We start from the raw sequence: 24,291 nt of genomic DNA on the forward strand, positions 1-24,291 counted from the left end.
ACAGTACACTATTCAATCCTTGCCTTCAGATTCTGTACAAGTGTCTAGAAAACAATTTTAAAAAAGCACTAATCAATGAATCAATCATGGCCTGGAAATAAACACACCAACAGTATCTGCCCTGGGGAAGAAGATCAGAATAAATAAACCCTGAACCTGCCAGCAGACAGGGATCAGACTGGACCCCAGAGAGGAGGTTTGTCCCAGGAGGATCGTGTTTCATTTTCTGCGGCTGACTGGATTAATTAACAGCGACAATTAAACACAACCCTTGCTGACACGCCATTGCAATGATCAATCCAAAGGCCAGTGAAAGACTTCACTTGACTCTCCTAGGCTTTGGGTATGATAGTGTGGATTTTATTTTCTGCATTTCCTTTTAAATGCTTGGTAGCATATGGAATATTAACATCAAGCTATTCAGGGCAGTTTTCCTCCAAATCTTCAGTCTCCAGATCTTCAACATATAATGCATTAGCTGTAGATCATGAACACTTTTGGTTTATCCTCTGGAACAATGCTGCCATTGTCTGCATCTATCAGGATGTTCTTGTCATCTTGGGTGACTGGGGCCTGCTCTTCACTCTGGAGGACCTGGGGCAGATTTCCTAAACTGACATCCATGTCTTTGAAGGCATGGAGTAGAAAAATCCCCAAAATTATGGTGAGGAAGCCACAAACTGTCCCAATGATGTCCACGACAGTCATAGTGACCCATTCCTTAAAGAGGATGATAGATGTCGTGATGACAATAGTGGTGAACAGCACATAGTAGATGGGAAACACCAAAGCGGTGTTGAAAATGTCTAGAGACTTATTGAGGTAGTTTATCTGTGTAGTGATGGATGCCACCAGTGTGATGACCAGGATCCAGGTCAATGGGTGCTGCAGCACAGGCCGGCCAGCAAAGAAGCCCTTGATGGCAATACCCAGGCCTTTGACGGATGACACAGAGAAGGCCCCAATAACGGAGCAGATAGTGAGGTAGACAAGGATGTTGCTCTGGCCGTAGCGAGGTGCGAGGTAGAAGATCAGGACGAGGCAAACAACCAAGAGGATCGCAGCATAAGCAAGGAAACCTTGAAGGAGGAAACAAATAACAACTTGAAACTGAGCTGGGGCTGTGGGTGACAGAGCAGAACGTACTGCCCAGCCCTGAGAGAGAAAATACTGCTTTGGCACACCATCCACTGGCCAGATGCAAATCAGTGCAAAGCAGTAATGAACCTCAGTTACACAGCAATAGGTCCTTTTAACAACTGCATAGAGTCACCAAAGTGGAGGAGGCTTTGTGGATTTACTCCAGAAAGAGATGTGAAGCACAGATATGATAAAATTGATTTTCCCACTAACTGGGCTCCATCCCTAGGGGTCCTGCTTAGCTTTTGGCATACCTGGCTCTCGCAGCTTCAAAGTCATTTCGTCCAGAGTTGTGACTTCCTCGTCCTCTGGGGCATGTATCACCATCACTGTGCTGCCCACTATGCTCAACGTGCAGCCCAGCTTTCCCAGCAGGTTTAGCCGTTCTCCAAGTAGATAGGAAGACAGGATGGCACTACATGGGACAGAAAAATAATGTTTGCTGGTGCTTTGAGTCCTTGAAAGAAGAACAGCAGCTAAAATAACTGAAAGAGCAACTTTGACCAAAGGACACAAATCTGGAGCAAATTGGTTCAATTCCAGTATGTTACTACAGATTCACGTTGCAACTACTGCCTAGCTGAGACTACACAGATTCAGTCTCTATAGCTCCCAGGTCACATATGAGTAGGATGAAAAGGAATGCTCAATGCATTAGTACACCTTCAGAAATACTTGTGGTATTTCCAGAGCCACTCACAACCTATGGATATTGGGAATTTTTTAGTGCTCCAAGAAAGGAATTCAAGGATTAATGTAACAGAGAGACACAGAAACAACAGATAAATTCCATTATTTTTAACTTGACCACCAGAACTATTAAGTCTAGGGAAATTTTAAAGGCAAAGGAACTGTATACATGTCTGCAAAAATAGATAGTCATTTTCAATAAAGATAATATGATGTGAGGCAAGTAATTATTTAAAAACAGGGTCTCAGACCTTTTACCAACAAACCATCCCCACCTATTGGGGTTTTTTTTTTTTTTTTAAGAGAATACCAATACATTTTTATTTTAGAAAGAATAAAACATACTAGTGATACCTCAAGTCTTACTACCTCACAAGACAATCAGGCAAACAAACAAACAGAAGTCAAATGGTAAAGCACAGGTCCATAAATCACCTTATGAGCACGCTCAGGGCGCCCAGCGGCGTGACGATGGTCGCAGGAGCAAAGGCATAGGCAGCAAAGTTGGCAGCCTCCCCTCCACCCACTAAACAAACACAAGAAAGATAAACACCCAGGGAGTTAAAACATGCTTTTTTGTGTGCATTTTCTCTTGAATATTTGCAAAATAACTAGAGCTCAGCTAGAGAAGTTTTACTAAACTTTTCTATGTTGCATTGAGATGGTGTGTGGAGGGCTGGGCCATGCCACAGCTGATCCACAAAAGCTCATTAAGCCCCTATAACCCAGGCACACCTGAGCATGTGCCTGGTGTGGTTAATGAGTGGCAGCTGGGCAGGGGGAAGTTTTGCAGGTTGGAGGTGTGGGTTGCTCTACACTGTGTCTCCGTGGTCAGCATGGAGTTGCTCTTGTCTGAGCTATCTCTATCCCTCAAGCAGTGAGTACTATGCACTTACCTGGGCTGGTCCTGAGCAGCTGTGTTATGGCAGTTGCACAGCAAGAGCAAGGCTCTGCCCTAAGGAGCTGAAGGATCAGAGCAGGACAAGGGCAACTTGAGCTGCTGCTGTGGTCAAGGCTGCTCTGCAAAACCCACTTGTGAGTCCTGCTTCTCCCTGCACAGCTGCAAGCCTTGTTGTGGAAGAATAGTGCTACAGCATAAAAGAGGGGATTTGATGTTTGTTCAAGACAAATTGCACTTAAAGAAGTTGCTATGAACACCTCCTTGTTATCTACTTTCTGCTGTAGAAGCAACCTTTCCTGAAGCCCTCTGTAGTATGAGAGGTCATTTGCCTTCTGCCTGGTACACAGCCAGACCAGTCGACTGCCTTATTGCAGCTCAACTTTCCATCTTTTTGATTAGGTAAAACTGAGCTAACAAGTTCTACCAGCTTTGCAGATGGACTGCAACAGGATGGCAAGAGAGATCCCATGTGGCTGCACTCATTGCCTCAACGTTCCTTGAGGTACCTCTGTAGAGGCTGAGGGACCCCACCAGAAATAATGCTTGGAACCACTAGGTGCTGGGCCCCTTCCACAACGGAGGTGCAAGGACAAGAGCTGGGCAAACCAGCCCCTACTTACTGGTTAGCAATCCAGCCCACCACAGCCAGTCCTTCAGGTAGCCGTGACCACCATCTCCTGGGGAAGCAAAGCACACAGGTATTCAGAAGTTAACAAAAGTGTTCTTCAGGACAAGAGATGAAAATTCGCTCACTGAAGAAGGATGAGTTGTGAGCAGAAAAGAGTGGTAAAGACAGCATCTTGGAAGGGCAGGGTGTATATGTGTCATCCTACATGGGAATTATATTGAATTAGCAGCCTGTTCACTGCTGCTCCCCATGGAAGGAGCATGGGATCCCAGGGCAGAGCGACGAGGGACAGCAGGGCTCCTCCACACCTAGGCGTGCAGGGCGACTGCCTTCATCTCGCATTGTGCAGACATGCATGGGAGCTAAGGTAAGGCCGGGAGCTTCTCCCAAGTGCTGGCAGGAATCCTGAAATGGGTTGTAGCTTTGCAAGAGGGGATGCAGGCTGGTTACTCTGACACAGCAATGGGACAGGGTTGGTGGCGGGACTGGGGCTCATATGGACTATTTGGGCTGTGGTCCAGGACAGAGCGGTGCCACAATGTGACCATAGTGGAAGCTGCCTGCACCCTGCCCCAGAAGTGTGCCTTCTCCTGTGTGTTGCTGTGCATTGTAGGCCTGCAGAGCCTCAGCTGCCAGAAATCCTAATATCATCCTTTCGTGGTTTGGTGATTTTGTGACTCAGTAATTCTGATGGAAAGTATTAAAGTAACTTGATGAAAACCTACAAAGCATTACAAAGTGCCATCTGAAAGGGATTTGACTCTTAAAATTGTGAATCCAAGAGCATCCTAAACACTTTTTATTAGGTCAAATCTGAGAGGAATGGATGTGTAACAGCAGGATTTGACCTCCACTTGAAGTAAAGGTGTGCTAAGATACCATCATAGAAATACTGACTTTCAAAGATTAATAAAGAGATTGTGAAAGAGAGCATGAAGGGCTCAATGGGGAGGGTTCAGGCTATGTGGAAAAAAAAAATCTCTTGCCAGGATGCTAAGGAGAGTGTTTGCCTCTTAAATTTCCTCAACAAGCTCACAAATGCTGAAGTTTAAATATTGTATTTTAGAATTCCTTAGAAATTGCAGTTCTGTCACTCTTCTATTTATTTTGGTTGACTGCTGTTCTGTCATTAAACTTTAATCCTTGGTAAAATATCTTGAAAAAGAGGAGGGATTTGCTTCCAATTTACTAGCTTGGCACTGCTTTTGGAGGCACTCATATAAGAAAGTATGAAACCACACTAAGACTTTCTTGTGCAGAGTAGGTGCTGAAAAGCAAAACCTTACAAGTTCAGCTGTCGCAAACAAGCTGCCTAATGGCATGCAGAGGGAGACGGTGGGGTGAAAATCTAACGCGGACTCTGATTCTATTGTTGGCTTTACTGTTCTGCCTGGAAAAGTTGCTTTACCTTTCCCCACCTCTGTGTTCCCATATATAAGATGGGAGCAGTGATATTGTTGTTCTTTGAGAATTTTTGGAGGAAACTACTAAATCAGAAGGGGGATGCAGCAGTATATTCTTGTTATTTCATTTCCTACTTATGCAACTATGTAAACTGCCAGGCAGGGTTTAAGTTGTTGCTAGAGCTGCAGTCTTGTATGGCTGCAATGCTAATGGGACGTGTTGGGTGCAACCGTAAGCATTATTACTCTGTGGTTCCCCATGCATATACACATGGATTTAAATACACACTTCACCCAAAGAGCTTGGTGCTCAAGGGAAGTTATGAATGAGCATGCTGTCCTTGAGGAACATACCTCAGATACATCAGTTCTACAAACCACAGGCAAAGTTCAGACACAAATCCTAGGTGGGCAGCACAGCTGTCCCATCTGCTCCCGAAAGCCTTACCTGCTCTGGTGCCTCCCTTCTCCACCAGCCGAAGCAACCCCTTCTTCTTCAGGATGACACTGCTTCCGATGAGGAAGCTGGAGAATACAGCCAAGCCCAAGCCAATGTAGAATCCATACTTGCTTTCCAGCTGGGTGACCCAGGAATCATCGGAAGTCCCGTTGTCCTGGCCAGAGTCAGCTAGGTCAGCATCGCTGACCACTCGGCATACAACCCGTCGAGAAAGGCAGGAAAGGGTAACCAGAGACCCTGCGAGATCACCATGGAGACAAAACAGATTTTCCTGCATAAAAACACAATTCTGTTCCTTTTGACACACAGACTCCTTCATCCCTCTCACTGAATGACTGCCCAGCTGATGGGATGGTGCCACCATAACAGCTTGGTACCCAAACTCATTGCTACCTCCATGTGCAGTTCTCAGCTTGTGTACCTAAACTCAGGACACCTGCTTGCTATCAAATGGAAATGGTGGTGTCGTTAGTGACAGATTTATATAGTGAATTCCAGAACAGTAACAATTCAAGCAACTCACTACAACTTTTTGATGCTGAATGTGTCTGCCAGCTTACACATGACCTGGGAGGGCAGGACTAATGTAATAATCTAATTGAACTTCCAGCTAACTCTGCCACTGTGTCTCTATCAAAATCCAAAATTATGAGTTACTGATTTCTACAGTAACCAATCTCCAGTCTTACTGATTCAAAGATCTTGGAGCTTTTTGGTCAACAAAGCCCAGCAGCTGCCAGCTAGTTCGCAATCAGCTGCTTCTAGTTTAACATGGAACAACTCCAGTGTTTTGTAACTGAATTTGTCCCAGCTCTGTCTGCTGAATGCCATCTGCTTGCTCACAAAAAGGCAACAGGCTTGTCTCAAGACTAATTTCCTCTCTACCTTGCTTCTACTGTTTAATGTTTGTTCCACCTATTTGCTGAATACCAGAGTACTTGTAGAGCATGCAGAATCCCAAGAGTGACGGAGAAGGCAGGCAAGGTGCTGTTAACATCTAAAGTGCTAGAACAAAGTTTCTAGCCAAGGTGCATTGTTTCCACCCACATGCAAAATTACTGAGTTCCTCCTTATCCTCATGTTCCTACCACACCCAACACATCCTTCTACTGCAGCCTCACCCCTGCGTGGGGGAAGGACAATGTGATTGTGGAGCCTCTTCAGACACATGGAATATCACCAAGAGTCTCTTTTCTTTAGTAAGAGTTCATGTCAGATTTATGCAGCAGTTACTTGTCTTCACACAAACACGGATGGGCTATGGCTGAGTGCTCTGCCCAGGCAGAGGAGCTGGCCTGAGCTGGCCTTCTTCCCAAATGAGGAGCCCACCTTGGTGGTTCTGCAGCCTCGCTCCCTCTCCCCTGAATGTGTAGTTTAGGATTAGGATATAGATTTACCTGCAACGCCCCGCATTAGAACACATTCTAATGACCTTCTACATAAGTTTCTTGAGCTTCTTACATAGATTTTTCTCTTTTTTTTTCTGATTGGAAAAAAGTCCTTAACTGGGAAGACTTTCCCAGAGGAACAGGGGGGATTCTCACCACCTCAGCTGGCCAAGGAAGTGGGGTAGGGTGAGCACTCAGTCTCTTGCATATTGGATTAAGTTGGATTAAATCTCTAAGGAAAATGCCCCCCTCTTCCCTGAAGCCCCTGGGTGACACACACAGCGCTTGTCGCTCGCTGGGACTTGCCAGAACCAAAGTTCTCTGATCCTGCCCGTAGCCCTGGAGGAAAAGGGAGCGGAGCGGAGAGCAGCCCCGGACGGGGCAGGGACCCGGGCCGCGGTGCGCGGCTCAGCCCGTCCCTCCCCGCGGAACCCGCCGGGCCATGCGGGGCGCTCAGGGCCCGGGCTCGCCCCCGACCCGGCCCGGTCTCGGCACCCACCGTTGCTGCAGCTGCCGTTGGCCTCCAGCGGCTCCATGTCCTGCTCGTGTCGGGCCGGGGGGGCTCAGCGCATCCTGCTGCCCATGGGAGCCGCCGGGCCGGGCCGCGCTGCGAGCACCTGCCCCGCCGGCTCCTCCTCCTCCTCCTCCTCCTCCTCCTGGGTCGGCGCGCCGGGGTGGATGCACGTGCAAAGCAACCCGTGCCAGGCCTGCACCCCTCCGTGCCATCCACCCCCCACTACCACGAAAGGGAACTCCCCTGCAGGCCCTGCTCCCCCCAAGCAAGACCCCTGCTGTGAAAGTGTCCCCCTCTGCACCTTTCATCCCCAGCCCAGTGTCCCCTGCCTGAGCAGGGTCTGAGGAGGGGAGGAACGGGGCAGGGAGGCAGCTGCAGCGGCGCTCGGCAGCCCTTGCACAGATTTGGGACTAGGCTCTTCTGGCTCTGCCTGCGCTAAGCTCAGCAGGTGGACATGGGTTTCTCCTCTGTGGTGTTTTTCTTTTCCTCTTTGCATCGTTTGGGAAGAGCAGGAAGGAAGGGAAGAAATTGTCACAAAGCTAGGGGCTGCATTTCTGTGCATTTGGTGTGTGATCATGGAGTACGAGCCTAGTGTATAAGGTTCTGTGTACGCCTGGGCATATGCTGAGCATGCTGTGTATGCAGAAAAATTGTGGACTTTATACTGCAGAGAGCAGTGTACAGAAATTAAGAATAAACAGGAGAAATTAAGCACTGAGTCATGCTTGTATTTCAGAAAGTTTCACTTCTTACTAAAAATGGTTGCTGGTACCTGTACCGAGTGCGGCTCCCTACTGTACTCAGAAAACAAGCTTTAAGAGCAGTTAGGAGGGATGCAAATTTGTAGATCTCTGTGGCAGGGTTAAAAGTTTTTTTTTTTTTTTCCAAGAACTAAATCAATACTTTACCTGCCTCACTCTACAACCTCATAAATGCACAACAGATGGGGTAGCATGGTTGAATGCCAAGGGAGCTTTGGGCTTCACCTATTAGCCTGTTTTCCTAAAGGAACAGAGTAACATGACCATATTTTACTATATGTTAAATCACAGGAATTGCATTAAATGGGTTTAACAAGGCAAACCCATTGTGTATGGCAATACAGGGGTTAGCAGCCACATAGGATTGACATGGAATTGACTCCTTCACTTACTCAAAGATAAATTAAGACTGATAATATAGAGCAGCAATGCAACCAATGCCTTTGTTGTTGGTTTGTACCCTCATTTCAGTGGGAAGCTTGTAATTAAGGGGATGCAGATCTAAGCTATGACCTCACTGGTTGATACTTGCATTAGGGGTTTCCTTATAAATAATGTCCAACTCATCAGAAAACAGGGAGTCTTCCTAGTGGCTCATCTTTTCACAATGCGGTTCCTCCTGAAATACTGGTTTGACAGCCAAAAAGCTTGACTGGAATCCAGGGGATAGGGCAAGACAGCTTTGTGTGTAAATAGCATCCTCAGCAACATCAAAAGACTTTCCCCTGCCCTTTCTTCTCTTCTCTCCTAGCCTAGAAAAATGATGGGAAAATATTAGGTATCAGTTGTCCTGGATTATAAAGCTGGTGGAAGCATTCTGCTAGGAGATGATTGAAGCTTTTGCTCTGGACATCTGCAGGGTGCAGCTCCCATGGAAGCTTTCTGGACAGGGTTGCAATATTGCTGTAGCTTTATATATTTTGAGGGCTTCAAGCAACAGTTTAGTGCTTCAAAGAGAGGATAAATCCTTTTCTTTCTGCCAATGAAACTGGCTAAAGAATTGCCTGGTGTTCAGATGACTGCAGCTCATGGAAAGATGCTCGAAGCTTGAAGAAAAGGGACTTCACTAACCAGGCAGGTTTTAATATAGGCTATCTCAAGGTGGCCATGTCGTCAGTGGTCGAGGCTGTCACTTCATGCTACCTGAGGTTTGATGACAACGCCAATCCAGGAATTCCCAAGCCGTCACACCCACCTCCTACCGCTGTAGTGGTGCTGCTGCAAGTATCTACAGGTCTGGGTTGTAGAGCAGAGGAGCGAGCCGGGTTTGCCAGGCTGTAGAACATACCCCAATTGCTTTTGCAGGGTTGTTATTCTGTTTTCTAGATCAGTTCAGTGAGCCAGGTCGCTGTGGCCCCATAAGCCGCACCGGTAGACAGGAGAGGAGCAGGGGGCGGCTAAGGGAAGTCAGATGGATGTTCACTGGGGAACAGAGGCCCCGAGGCACCACATCAGGAGTGGGTGTGTTAAAGCAAGCAAAAACAGATGTGAAAGTCGCTTGTGGTCTTGCAGAAGCGTGTCACAAAGTCATTCTGTTACACTTTCAAAGTAATAAAACAATCACTAATGAAGTTTTCTTTGTGTGGGCAGAATGCCTTTAATCTGAGGACATAAATATGTTTAGAAAGGTGAAGAAAGCAAATGTGGGCCTGTATTTTTGATAACTGGTCCCTTAAGGTTAGCTGTCAAAACATCAGGCTGTTGGTCCCTGGTACCTGCAGCCAGAATTCCCGCCAGCTCCAGGTGAGGCCAGCGCAGCCTGTGAGCTCCCAGCACTGCCACAGCATGGCTGGCTGTATTGGGAGCCCACGAGACACCAGCTAAGATCAACTTACAAAAGCAGGGGGAAACACAGGTGGAGGAAAGGACTGAAACTCAGTGACTTGCCTAATATCAGTGTCTGAGTCAGGAAGAGCATCCCGCTCTTGCCTCAGCCATTCCCTGATGCAGAACCGTGTTGAAATCAGTAAACAATTGGGCAACCTTCACCCGCAGCCTCAGAGAAGAGGTTGCTGTGTCCTCCTGTGTCCAGGGACTTAAAGTAAACCAGAAAGATCAACAGAGCTGCCTGCCCATGGTGTAAAGTTCACTTCTATTTTTTTTCATGGAGAACCAGTGCTTCATGAAACCATTTCTCCTGAGCGAGGAAGCCATTCCCATGAAGAACCCTTGGGAAGAAGCTGTGAAAGAGAATATCGCTTAAGGCATTTTTTATCAAGAACTGATGAAGCACAGATGCTTCCAGTCTCATAGATCTCCATCAGTTGTTTCCCCCTTTCCTTTTCTACAAAGCCATTCTTCATTTCTTCTTATTGCTTGAGCTCCACCTAGGAAAGTCCAGCTCTCAGGAGGCTATTTTGTCTCTGTCCCCATCGCTCCTTCTGCAGTCAACAACCACTGTAATTCTTAGGATGCTTCTAACAGGAACTGAAGAATGCTTTCAAATGGAAATGTCAAAAAAATAGCAAGGAGAGTGTCCTGGAATACAAAGGACTGGCAAGCCTGTGGTCATAGAGGAAATCAGAGCCCCAGTTTAACTTTGAGTAGAGTTAGGCAATAAATCCCCTCTCCCTGCCTTTTTACACTGAAAGAAGTTTCCAAATCTATGGTAAGAGTAGGTCTTTCTCAAAAAGTCATCAACTAGCCTACACTGGCTTGTTTTGTTGTAGGCCAGAAGCTTCCCTTTGCTTTCCAGTTTCTGCCAGATGATGGATGTTTTTTAGCAACACAATGCGGCCTTTATTCTTCTTAGCTTTTTCCTTTCTGCCAGGTGCAATCAGTGGTTCTCCCCAGATAATAGTTATCATAGCAATGATGATGCCACAATGTAAAGTTTGCCCATTTCATGAATGAGCACAATTTTTATTTTGCTTCATCACAAAATTCATCCCACATTTGTTGCACACACAGTTGGTTGCTGTGTTACGGGACATATCACCATGTACCAGATGCTTTACTCTTACAGAAGCATTTTTTAATGAAGATGGAAACTTCTGTTGGCTGAATTTTAGAACAACAGCAAATAATAATAATAATAATACAAAACCAAAGTATCATCTTCAGCTGCATAGCAAATATGGATCAAAAATTTAACACCGTATCAGATCACAAGCGTAAATATACCCCACCATAAATAAAATTCATTGTACAAAATAACTCAAGCAGCTCTTCATACAAATATGGTACATTTGACAAGAGTTTCTGAGAACATTTTCTTTTTGTTTGTTTGTTTTTTACACTTTCCATTATTTTCTCTTTTGTTCTTAAACACGCATGAATCTACTGGACTAGAGTAATGCAGGAGAAAAAGGACTAACATGTTGTTCAATGCTAATAACAAGTGCTGCCAGGGCTAAAAAGAAAAACCATTAAGTGCAGAATTTGAACTAGTTTGCTTCCCCTTCATATCACTGAAAGTCCAGCCTAGCATCACCTTTGTGATGTGCACTGCAAATAGTCACATTTTACAATTTTAGGGTGACAGGAGCTGTTTACAATAATCTAGCCTCACTTCATTTTACAGACCATACTTTCTTTCCTTGTAGTTGCTGTATTGAGCCAACATCTTGTCTTTGAAGCAGGCATTCTGTGTGGTGGTTGGCAAATCCCAGGGAGTTTGCAGACTACTACAATCAGGAAAATGTAGGTAAAAAAGCAAGCACAGGGTTAGCTGGCTTAAATTATCTGTACAGTTTATGATTCCTTGGAAAAATATTAGGTGCCTGTGGATTGTAAAAGGCTGAAAACCATAGAATTAAAAACCATGGGATTAGGGTATATCTGCATGGAAGACATCCAAACTTGGCAGAAAATCTGCAAGTGTGGAGAATTTACCACGCACCTTGGCAATCTATGACTATTAAGTGCTACTGTTAAAAATTTGTTCCCTATTTCCACTCATTATTACATTATAAAAGGATATGAAGGAAAAAATCCATTTCATTGAGTTCTTTACAGACCTAAACTTGAACCTCTTCATGTACAATCAAGGACGATTAGAGAATGGAAACTAAAGACTATTTTGATCCTTTAGATAATAAAAGGACAATAACATCAAATCTCAGAAATGAAACTGTACGATTATTTCTAGCTGATACCTCCTACTATTTGAGCAACAAGGCAAGACATCTGCATACGCTCTAGAGCCAAAAACAATTTACATCTTGTTCATGCACTTTGGACATTTTGCTTGAAACATTTCATCCCTTGGAATCTAAAGGGGTGCATTTTGCCAGCAAATCTGAGGGCAACAGATTTCATCTGCCTGTTCTGTTTAAGAACACCCAACTGTGTTTTTCAGGTTTTCACAGAATTATTATACCAAAACTACAGTAAAAGAATGCAAAGTTATACCCATGCTTAGGTAAAATATCTCAGGACTCACTCCAAACCTAAACACACGAACACAGGTATGTAAATTCACTTTGCTATGTCCTCTTTTGTCTAGGTAGCTGGCTGGACTCTGTGATACAGTTCATCCTTCAGTATTATGTTCTTACTCATGCTGGTTCCTGGCAAGTTTCCAACACCCCATAACATGTCAGACATAGTGGGACATTTAATTTGTGCCGTTCCCAGAGGTGGCTCTGTGAGCCAGACAGGGTCTTCTGCCACCTTTTCTGCAACACGTGCATATCAAAATAACAAGCACTTACTATTTCGGTCAGGAAAAATACGGTCTTAGTAAGATCTACTTTCCTCATATCTTGTTTTCCACAAAAAAATAAAGTGCTTGATTCTCCTCTTCCTTTAAAAATATATATATCTGAAATCCTTTGACTCCAGTAGTTTCAGCAGTGTAGAGGTGTTGGAAAATCAGAACTGACATCCTTGGTGGAAGAGTAAAGGCAGGTCAGAGACTCTCAGTGTGACTGGGTCCAAATGCTCTTCTGCTGTTCAACCTCATGTCAAGAGGGAGATGATCGCACTTTCCCAGGCTGGGTCCTTCTCCTGCCACTCAAAGATTTCAGCCAGGCTTCCTGAGATTTCATTTTACTTTCAGATAATTGTGCCGCAGAAATTCCTCACTGCAGTTTAAATATCCTTCTCAGCAGCTAAAGGAAGCTCAAGGTGTAAAATGTCCAGCACATTTCATATGTGGAATATACTGATTATCAAGGAAATAGGTATAACTGTGTTCTCCCAAAAACTTATCTTGCACAGCACGATCTCCTCTTGCTAATAAAACTGTGCAGGCTGCTGTTTCTCAAGACCAAATATTCCAGCTGGGACATCTCCACTAATTAGTTATGTGTTTCCTCCAAGAGAATAAATGCTCAGGCTCTGCCTTTTTTGCATCTGTAATAGCATACAGTTTACAAGGCGTGATGAATGAAAGGTGTATATATATCACTTCTGTATATCAAAACAGCAATTACCTGCTGTGACCTGATTAAATCTGAGAAGTTAAAATGTTAAAACTTCTTGTGGTAGTAAGGCTAGCAGCATTTTCTTGTGCTGTATATGGTTTGGTTTCCTTTAACTTCAAGCACAAACTTTTGCATCACTTCAATTACATTACTGCGGCAAAGCAGAGAAGATGGTAAATAGAAAAAGCCTTCTGGAAGTTTCCATTTAATTTGTTTTCAATAGCTGAGGGTGTTAGATGAGCTGAACTGGAGAAAAAAACAGACCCTGATGTTCCCTCAGAATGTCTTTGGGCCTGGAAAACTCTGTGATTTCTCTCTTCTACAATATCATTTCTGAGTTATCTGGAGTTTACTACATCCTGCTGAAATTCACCATTTTCTAGAGATAGTTGGAGACTGTGCTGCTAGGAATTCATCTAGAACAAGAGAAAAGGACATCCCAGCTCCCATTCTTGTCTAGAGGTTAAAGATCACCTATGTTCCAGCTGCCTCCTGTCAGAATCAGTGATTATTCTCTCCTTGTCAAATTAAAATACTCAAGAGCATACTGAGGTGAATGTGGACTCCTCTGTGCGCTTTAAGAAATCTTGTTTACTCCATGGAAGATAAAACTTCAGGGAAGAATCCTTGAATTATAATAGGTGAATGTGCCTTAGCAAAGAAAAAGCCCTGATGTTTTTGCTTTCCTCAGCTCTCTGAAACACTGAGGAGTTATTTGGCATCTAGGTCATCGCTGTTCTGAAGCTGATGTGCCAAAAATCCCTTTAAGAGATGCTGAAAAGGCAGGTGACTTGTCAGGAGTAACAAAGGTGGCCTCAACCTAGGTCATACAGGAATTTAAGACCAGCACGGCAGGGCTTTCCTTCTCTGCTTAGATCGCTTCATCCTCAGGGTGCTGTTACAGCTGAAATTGTGCCTTCATGCTCCTTTTCTGCCAAGGAGTAAGTCAGGGTCTGTCTGCTGCTCCGTGGCTGGTGGCATGTTTCACAGGGGCATCCATTGCTTCTGTGGTGGGAGAAGGCTTCCAGCGCTCCTGAAACAAGCAACTCTGCCTGGAACCCCATGGCTGCAGAGTCAAGTGTTCGACCGGATGAATTGCAGGGGAAAAACAGACCACTTCATGGAAGAAAAGCACATTTTGCCCACCCACCTCCCATTTTTAAAGCTACAAGGAAAACCAGTCACAGGGTTGTTTCAGAAGAACATGCACTCAGGTAGGGCCATATAGGAAGATGTGTCCTCTTGTGTATTAGGTATACCTAGTCTTATTTGTTGCCAGATCCCACACTATCGAGTTGACTCCTCACAGTCATTCTGGGTTCAGTCTCTTCTCACTTCTCAACCCAAAAGGGGTAGTGTCCACACTAGCAAGTGGTGGCCAGGGACTGGTGGATTGGAGGCTGGAAGCAGCGCACATGCTCCACTGTGGAACTGTCTGTTTCCACTGACTTCATGTACTTGTTCAGGATGGCAAAAATCTCGTTGTTCAAGATCTGATACTTCCTGATCCTGTCAGCCATCTTCTTCAAGGGCTGGAGGGATGGTGAGGGAGAAGAACAGCAGATGAAGCAAGAGAATCTTAGGACATTTGCTCAGATAGAAATATCAGTGTCTCTGACTGCTAGGAAACCTTTGCTAAAGTGCAGCAGCTATACCATGCATTACCCATCCAATTAGCACTTCCCAGGCATTGGTGACTCACTTCATTTTAGGGTTTGATGACTCAAGAATCAAGAGCATTAACAAGGTCAGTGTGTGGTCCTTTGTTAACCAATCTATAGTCTAGACTTAGTAGACTTCCAACTGCTTATTGACAAAGCCACCAAGATTACAGGATGGTTAGTGGAAATACCGGCTTCTCTGACCTAGCTTCCCAACCCCAGGAAGAAGGGAAAAGCTTCAGGAGCAAACAACATTCAATTGCCAAGGCAATTAAAACCTTGGCCCCTCTGCTGAGACTGCAGATGGAAATTGCATAGTAAGTGTATCCAATCTGAATAAGGTAACACCAGACATGTTCACGATTTGTAAGGCTGGACAAGGGTAAGACAAAAATTACAGCTAGAAGCGTGCTGGTCCAGGTCCTTTGGGACCTTATTCCTCACTTACCACATTTTTTATGATTTCATCCTTCCCATCCTGCCTTTGCACCTTCAGCAAGTGGTAGCAGAAGTCAAAGAGGTCAAAGCGACGTTGCTGTCCAAGGAGAACAATGATAGAGCAACCTGCCCAATTCAGACCATCTCCAAAGCACTGCCTGGAATGGGGACAGGGTGATGGGATGGAGAAAACATGACAGGATATAGTTAGATAAAAGTTGTCCTACTGTGATGCCGGTAACTTTCCTTGACAAATTCCTGGGGATATCTGATTCAGTCCTACTCCAAGAAAGTGTATACCTGAGAGAAAGGAACTTAAAATGAGATGTACAGAATTACGGCAGGGTCAAGCTGCTGGTGCAACCACAGGATATGATGGTTGAGGAACTGGCCTGTGGGTGGGGTTGAAGTCCCATCCACCAGTTTCCTTTCTGAATTTGACCTTGGGCATTTCAATTTCATTGCTATTTTTCCTTTTCCTTTTTCCTTTTCTTTAGTGCCTGGAAGAAAAGCTCTTTGCACATCTCTTTAGGTGCATACACAACAAAGTTCTTTCCTCGAGTACCTAGGAGTTGACGTGATATAAATAACAAAAATGATGGATGGGAGGAAGAGCGGAAGCAATACATCGCATCACTAAACCACTTCCCATAAAATGCTGGCTAAGAAACAGACCCTGTCTTAGGTCGAAAGAAATGAGGGGAAACCAGGAATACTCTAAGGAGCAACTCATTGCATGTTTGACCACGTTTTTCTTCCACTTCTCCAATAGCCAAGGTTATGGCTGAGGCTGAGGACATCCTGGGGCTTGCTAGCTTACGCGAGCTCATTTTCTGCGCTAATGGCAGAGCTGTCTGAGGAACACTCACTCTGCAGTGAACTCGTTCGTGCCCACGGGGATGCAGTACACAAACTGCATGGCACTCCAGAGCCGGTGAAACTCCACGCACTCGTCCACGTGCATGACCCCGTTTGTAGGGGGTGGCCCACGCCAGATTGGGTCCTGCAGGTAGCTCCTAATGCGCGTCAGGATGACCTCGAACATGGACAACCCACAGCATAACCGCTCCTTGGTCAGCAAGTCACCCTCCCGGGCAATGGCTATTTGCTGAGAATGAGGAAAATCAAAGAAACAGAAGTGACAATGTGATACAGATGTACTCTCTTGCTGGACTTAGCTTTTCCCAGTCTCTCCCAGCTCCTTCAAAGTTAATGGCATATTCCATGCAAGGTCCAACCTTACCTCTAATGGTTGTTCCCATGGCACTCCCCACTACAGAATACTTATCCCTCAAATGGAAGAAGGTGTAATATTATGCTCAATTATGTGCCATCAATCCAACAATCTTTTGAGATAACTGTATGTCAGGAAACAACAGCCGAACGTGTACCTCTAATCAGAAATACTGATCCTTAGTTCTGAGAGCATGCTGTTTTGTTATATTAGCATTACTCAGCAGTGCTGGGTTTACTGCTGGGTTTAATGTCTTTTTTTGTGTGCAGATTATAAAAATAAACTAGGAGAGAACAGGGACATTTTGCTAACCAGGGCATTACCACCATCTCTTTAAAAGACAGGCAAGTTGCAGCTTTCTTGATTTTTTTCTAGCTAAGATTAAAAAGTTCTGAGGAAGATGTGAAGCCACCAGAACCTTAATACTGGAAAACCTGTGGTTTATAAGAAAGTCAAATAATATTTTCCAGATATGGAAGGTGGATATGTGGAGATACGTGGAGAATTTTTGTGCCATCCCCACTTAGGAACACAGTCTGCAAGAGCTCCTCTAGAATCATGATAGAATTCATTTGGCTTTTAGGAGAAAACTGAAAAGATACCTTGACTTCATTTCATCCCCATCACTCCCGCAAGCAAAACAAGAGTATTTTTAACAGATAAGTAGGGTCTTCCCCCCAGCAAGGGAGCACTGATCCTCTTTAGCTAACTGCCCACACCCCTTGAGCTTGTACTGCAATTAGAATGTAGAACTAATAAAATAAAAATAATAAAAAAAAACAATTCCAAGGACATTTGAGGAACCTCAGAGCAATTAATGTTCAACTAATAGCAAACATAAAAGGAAAGCTGAATTGCTGTACAGAAGTCAGATTGGATCTAGGACCTGCATATTTGTTAAACTCAGGAGCGATATCAGTTTCATGTGACCATCTCACAGTGCCAATCCTTTACCCAGGTGATGATCTGGCTCTTGCAGGCTCACAGAGGAACATAAATTCACTCTGCAGTACTTTTACAGCAGACTAGGTTGGAAACTAGTTTCTGGAGAGTCAAGGTAAAATAAGTTAAAATATCATATTGTGGACAGAAAATCACCACACAGTTGTGTATGTTTGTATTGTTTAGCAACAAAAGATTTATGTAGTATGTTTTTATTGATAGTGGCTGCCTGCTTGCTTTTTCCTCACCTGCTTCAACCTCTTATGGTTATAGATTAGTATCTAGGCACACTATTCTATAATGGCAAAATGGGGACACAGTCAAAGTGTAGCCATTTCACATAAAAATAAGGCATTAGTTTGCTAAAAGCTACTGAGCAGATATTATTTTCAGGAATTATTAGTCCAAGAATCTAAATTGCTTCTGAAGAATTCTTAATCTAAAGGGACACACCTGGCTTTCAAAGAACATGGTGCCACTCCTTCATACATGCTCTCAGACAGAATTTGTTCCTAAATTTCATCATCATAAATTCAGTCTGTGATATAGGACGAGCGCTGCTGGTAGCTGGCTAGCTTGGTCAAGGCTCTTATTCCCATGAGGAGAACTCCCAGAGTCCGGAGTTGCTGCCTCCCTGTGGAAGGAGCACTTTTGCTTAGCATGTCAATGCTGACTTCCAAAGTTAGCTGAGGAAGGGTCCTATCCTGATAGACTGTCAAAGGATGCCACATTGCTGGCTCCTCTCTGCCTTCAATAGAAGGGCTCCCAATCCCTGCACTGAAAAAATTAGAAGGATCAAGCATTTCTGAAAAACCCTCTGCTGTATATCCTTACTCATCCTTAAAAGGGAGAAGATTTACACCATGAAACACTCTGACCCCCCTGATTTTTCATGAATCACCTATCAAGCAGCTACATCTGGATACTTCTAGTGCAAGCCAATAACATAAAATGTAATTACGGACAGTTTTGCCATTGTTGCACAACCTCAGTTACGCTGCTACCACTTTTACGGATTATTAATTAACAAACTTGAAAGAACCATTTGCAAAGCCTGCCAAGACCAGTGGAAAGATCTCCCTTGACTTCAGCAGACTCTGGCTCAGACCCTTTGCAGCATATTGATTATTATGTGAAATGAATAGTGTCACCTTTTGGGAAAGGCACCTAGCAGCCAACTTCTGCTAGGACTCTGGACAATTGTTAAAAGGTGCTCATGTGTTCTGCAGGAAAAAAAAATGCCTGTGTCCAAAACTGCATTTCCAGGAGCAAGCTAGAAGCTATGGAGGCACCTAAAGAAAGTGACTGTTGTGTTCATTTACACGTGAGCTCAAAAAAGATCTGCAACTCAACTTTATCTAGGTAGCCAACTGCAAACAGTTTTACAGAAATTTTACTTGTTTAGTTGTCTAAGAAATACCCTTTGTTTTCATCATGATCCTAACTATGGCAGGAATAAGCAACAAGTGGACTCTAATAGCATATTTCAATGATGATATTGCATGGAAAGCAGGAGAGAGAGAGAGAAAGACCAACACAAAGACACAAAAACACAGAGGTGAATTCTTTTTTCTCCAGTGTATCCTTGTAAGCCAATGGGAAGCGAGAGACGTGTCTATGAAATAAGACAGAGCCCTCAGTTAAACAGCAAGTTTCTTTGTTTCATATGATTTCCAATGAAGCAAAGTTCAAAATGTCCTTGATCCATTAGAAAAATAAGAAAACATTAACATCTGTCTGCCACAGATCTGTCACCTCACACAACTGTTCCATTCTGTCTACAGTAAATTTCAGAAAAAAAGTGTATTTTAGTATCATTTAGTATTTTGATTTTTTTTTCTTTTTTGTTCCACTGCACTAAATAGGCAGTGGAAGTTGGGTTGTTGATAGCAACGCAGCTAGAATTTTGCGTCTTGTATTAATTGATTCTACTGAGATATTTTTAACAGCACTCAGTTTCTGCACAAAATAGATCTTTCTCAAGCTGAGATCCTATGTCAAGAAAGCACTTAAATGGAGCTGTAATTTTAAGCATGTGCTGAAGCTGTAAGCATATGCTAGGAGGGAAACCATTCTCAGATGTATTCCTTGACAGGGAAGAACTTAAAAATGTACCACACTGCAGTCCTAAATTGGGATCCACAAAAGTAATGGCAATTGCTTAAGTCTGAGAGCCCCCTAATGTCTCCCTTCACACCACCCCGGGATTCTCCATCTTTTTAAAATGAAGTTGAAAGAGGTTTTCAGAGCTGCTCATGTTCAGAGCTGGCTTCTATCCCACATGCCTTACAGCTCCCCTGCTAGCTCTCCGGACCGGAGGCAGCAACACACCATCCCTAGACCCACTCATACATTTCCCTTCAAGATGTCAGTGTCCGCCAGGGCAAGGATTTGGATTTTCTTGTCTGCTTGACATTTTCAGTGGAAATAGGATCACTCTCCCAAGGCCAACGAGGCCATCTGGGGACTGTTATGAGTCTTAACAGCCATCCCTTTCAATGCAATCCTTACCTGCGGAGTGCCCAGCCTCTCTATTAAGGGAACCAGGTGGAGTGGGGCATACTTGGCTTCGAGACGCTTCATGCGCACCTCCAAGCGTTCTCCTTCTGTCAAGCGAGCAGCAAACAGTGAAATGAGAGGAGGAAGTGGAAACCCGCAATTTCCGCCAAGTTTGCTCAGAGCTGCCCCCCAGCAACCATCCAATGAGACTTTGGATCAGTGAGCCAAACCAACAGCAAATGAGGGAACCAGTGATGCAGAGAAAGAAGGGATGTGCGATCGCAGTCTCAGCAGTAGCTTAATCACACGTGTCCAAAAGCATGTCCCTATTACTCATCACTCCTGTAGAGATGGACATTTCATGCTGTCATTCTCCAAAGAGGCTGTGAAATGGCTTTAAAAACTGAAGTTAACCCCAAAACTCACTAAGATTTCAAGCTGTAACTAGGGTACAGAAAATGCATGGTTGGCACATGTTTCCACCTGACTATTCACTGTATCCACATATCTATTTTGAGAAGGAAAGCAGGGCCAGAACTTATCCTCAGCAGGAATGGGAAAGAAACAACTTCTTGACAGAGACCTCTGAGTCTGCCCACTGCTTCCTTCTCAGCTTCTTACCTTTGATGTAGACCCTGGGCAAAATATTTTGGAAAGGAGCAGCATGCAGCAAATCACAAACTTCTTCCTGGGACTGAGGCAGGAAGAAAGAAAGATAAAGTAAGTTAAAAATGCCTATAGGGATTGACTTGTATGGTTCAGGGGCCTGGGCAACAATACAATGACCCATTCAAATCCAACCCAGTTCGCATTAACTCAAATGATTTGAAGCTAAATGCACTAAAACTGAAACAACTCTGAACTTAGGCCAAGGAGTTTGCTATAACTCTAGTAGTTCACTACCTGCTTGTACAATGCCAGAGCTCTATGCATGTTTTTTTTCTGGCCCATTCTCTAACACTACAAAAAAGAATAAAGAATGTGGAGATTTCAATTTTATCCTACCCTGTTTTTTTCAGAGAGTGCCCAGGTGGAAATTACTCTGTAGTTTGATTATTGCAGGACATATATGTGTCAAATATACCAGGGGATGGTTCTATTACCACTAGAAATGTAACATGCTGGCCTAAACTTATTTGGTTCTTCATATAGTAGTCACAGCCAGGGCCGTCAGAGCATCCTCCCAGTGTTGCAAGCACTAGGGAGAATAATACAGAAGTCCAGAGAGCAATAACATCATGAGATGCCACCTGAAAGTATGCATGCCAATGCACTAAAGAAAAAATAATCCCAAACACAGATGCACAAGGAAGAGAAACCTAGAAATAGGAATGTGGAGACTGAGCAGCGATGGCTGACAATACATCGTATACAAGTCTGCAATGGGAAACAGCAGCAAGAAAAACCAAAGCTTTTCAACACAGAGGCATTGCATCACAACAAAGCATTAGTTTGCTCCTACGAAACTCTAGTTCTAGGACATGCTTTCAGTTCTGAGCTTACCATAAACACTTAGACATACTTGAGAGGAGGTTATGATAGAGCTGCAAAAGATATTTGGGCATTGGATGGAATGACTCGGTTGGGTCTGTTTGGGATGCACTGGTGGACACCTCATCTTCCAGCCAAGAGGTGGTGAGCAGAACATAGCATGGAGTTGCAGGAGGCTGTGTTGGAGCCATGGATGCTGGTATGTGCGTGAGTTTGTGGGAGTGCAGTTTGTGACACAGTGTTGGAGGGAAAGGAACAGCCCTGGGTCCCTCCAAGGCCATATAGATGCTGGTGCTTGCTACCAGAGCAAGCCCATTCTCTTTGATATTTTGTTTGCAAAATGTTCTTCCTTTCTAGATGAAAGTTTTTTTTCACTGCTATTTCCCCCGATAAAGTGAGCATTTTTTTTTGCCATTTGTAGCCTGTGTTCGCCCATTATTTGCCCCCAAATTAGTCATATCATTAATAGATTTCCTCCTCAAGGAACCTGAGAGTAAAAACTATCCCACAAATTTAATCACAAGCAACTCTTCATCCCTGCAATTTAAACAATAAAAGAGGTAGAAGGGAACATATCGTAACCTTCACTATCACATTTTCTGTCAGGAAATACCACCAGCCTTAGATTAAACTGACAGTTAAGAAGATTACTGCATCATAAAAGCAATTTCTTTCACTGCATAAGAGCTCTATTAAAGAGAAAATCTTGTTCCATGATGGCTCTATGCATCTGTCAATCTTCCAGTGAGTGAGAACCTGTGCCTGCTGAGTACAAAACTGCTTTTGTATTCTAAACTGATTTCTCTGTGGAAGATCTAGGGATCAGAGAAGGAGAAAGCTTTGACTGGTGTGGAAAGCAGACACACAGGGATTTGTATGCATAGCCTTCCTAAAAGGCTCCCCAGATTCTCACTGTCTTCCTTTCTTTTCTTTCTGCTATTCTAAAATACCATCATACTGTTGATATACAGCTCCTAGCACAGGAGCCTTCAAATGAAGCAGTACTAAAAGAAATCACTTTGTGTTCTTTAAGTACTCATGTAAAAGATGGGAGAGAAAAAGTAAATGCAGTACATCTAGCATTAAATCCAACACTAACAGCAGCTGAGGGCACTAACAGACACAAAAGAGGAACAAACTTCCAGGATATAGTTTGTGACTCCAGGAGTTTCTAAAACACATCCAAGCCACTGAGCGATCCACATCTCTCCATAGCTTTTAATTTTACAGCAATTGCTGCTTCCTGAAGGTGACTGATGCACGACACTAGCAACTGAAAGACTCTGTCTATCTGTAGATAAAATGCAATAGCATGTGCAGAAATATCCATTTTGAGGAAATGCAGAGATTTTTAGTTTTCCCTGTGCTTTATGCTTGGTTAAAACGAGAGCGTTTGAACTTTCTGCTGGTTTTACTCTGAGCAAAACTTCCTTGTCTTACTCAGAAATCCCACTCTACACTGGAGATGATTTTCTGAAAAAAAAATCTGGAAAAACTGAAACAATTTTTCCCCTTAGTTGGCTCTAGGCCAAACTATGAAGTAAAATCACTATGAAATAAATGCGTTGCATGAAAAACGAAGCTAAGATGATGTGTGGCATTGAGCCTAGTCATAAAGGCATCACTCAGGCTAAGAGATTGAGACCTTGAACAGCCAATGCCAAGTTGTAATTCTGGTGAGGTCTTTGGTGGAAAGAAACCTGATAGGATCAGCTGTTCTTCTGAAATGTCTTTCCTTTTAGATTGCTTTCTGGTTATGACCATTGTAACCAATGAGTTATTCTCATTGCACTGGCATTCCAAAACACTAACCAGAAGTTAGAACTTGAATCTAATTCTCACTCTGTGAATATATATTTAAAAAAAAAAAAAAGATGATCCCTGCCCCAAGGAGCTTACAGTCTAGAAATAAGCTCCAGATGATTTTATTTCTGAGAAGAAAGCTTTCAGTTCGAGATTTAAATCTAGATCTTCCAGTATTCAGATTCTCCTTCAGCAATCCCAGATGTCAGTGACTCAGTGCCAATGCACATCTTCCCCATGGATGTGAGAGCGGTCCTCGGTAACACACCCCACAGAGACCCAGAGAACACAAAAAGACAGAAAGTAACATTTTCCAAACTCTTCTGCTTGTGAACCCACTTCTATTTATACTCTTGAGCTTGCAATTTCAAGAAAGATCTGTTGATTCAGGGGGTTTCACCTTACCAAAGCCTGCTCGATAAGGAGGCAGAAGAGAATGGCATTGCCCACTTCTCTAAGGCTCTGGAACACATCGGTCTTCAGCTCTGCATACTCAATGATGTCCTTCAGCTGATGATGGAAAAACTCCAGGATTCCTTAAAAGACAAGGAAGGGCAGTCAGAGAAGGGAGAGCAAAATCGCTCTCCAATGGCTTGGATACAAAGATAAGGAGTGCCTCCTGCTTCCCTAATCATGAATTTTATCCTGTGACTGCTAAGTGGCTAGATGGAGGTTGCTACTGAAAAGAACTATCACGCAGTCTTATCCTGCTTTCACTAACCCTTGGGGAATTTGGAGTATTTCATATGAAGTCACTGGATTTCCCAATTGTAGGAAAAAACATTCAAGGCTGTAAAGGATGCCTTTGTGTTGGCTCACGCACATCCATCACAGTCTCCCTATTCCACTCAACTGCAGACTGTAGTTGTCCTGAAAAAAAAATCTTTGCATCACCTATGTTGAAGGTATTGAAAGATGACAATGAACTCATGAAGTAAAAGCTTGCAAAAATCTTGAAAATAAAGCATA

At 43.8% G+C, this 24,291-nt stretch overlaps 2 protein-coding genes across 2 annotated transcripts in view; both read right to left on the reverse strand.

Annotated features, from left to right (window-relative positions):
- Positions 1-314: 314 nt before the first annotated feature.
- NIPAL4 (NIPA like domain containing 4) lies at positions 315-7,162 on the reverse strand. The gene is made up of 6 exons (XM_088522583.1): positions 7,110-7,162; positions 5,211-5,459; positions 3,352-3,408; positions 2,266-2,356; positions 1,395-1,555; positions 315-1,079 (listed from the first exon to the last, which is right to left on the reverse strand). Exons 1-6 carry the CDS (start codon positions 7,144-7,146, stop codon positions 475-477), a joined length of 1,200 nt encoding a protein of 399 aa, XP_088378709.1. The 5' UTR covers positions 7,147-7,162; the 3' UTR covers positions 315-474.
- A 7,321-nt stretch (positions 7,163-14,483) lies between these two features.
- Positions 14,484-24,291, reverse strand: part of CYFIP2 (cytoplasmic FMR1 interacting protein 2) — a 41,952-nt gene continuing 32,144 nt past the window's right edge. The window contains exons 25-30 of the mRNA XM_088522584.1: positions 23,728-23,858; positions 20,650-20,722; positions 20,041-20,135; positions 16,223-16,461; positions 15,364-15,511; positions 14,484-14,786 (exon numbers count right to left, since the gene is read on the reverse strand). Of these exons, the coding sequence (XP_088378710.1) occupies positions 14,619-14,786; positions 15,364-15,511; positions 16,223-16,461; positions 20,041-20,135; positions 20,650-20,722; positions 23,728-23,858 (854 nt within the window). The 3' untranslated portion in view covers positions 14,484-14,618. The remainder of the gene's footprint in view (positions 14,787-15,363; positions 15,512-16,222; positions 16,462-20,040; positions 20,136-20,649; positions 20,723-23,727; positions 23,859-24,291) is intronic.

Source organism: Tinamus guttatus, unplaced genomic scaffold, assembly GCF_059628265.1.
Source record: "Tinamus guttatus ecotype Peru unplaced genomic scaffold, ASM5962826v1 Tinamus_guttatus_pri_ptg000155l, whole genome shotgun sequence".
Taxonomy (NCBI): domain Eukaryota; kingdom Metazoa; phylum Chordata; class Aves; order Tinamiformes; family Tinamidae; genus Tinamus; species Tinamus guttatus.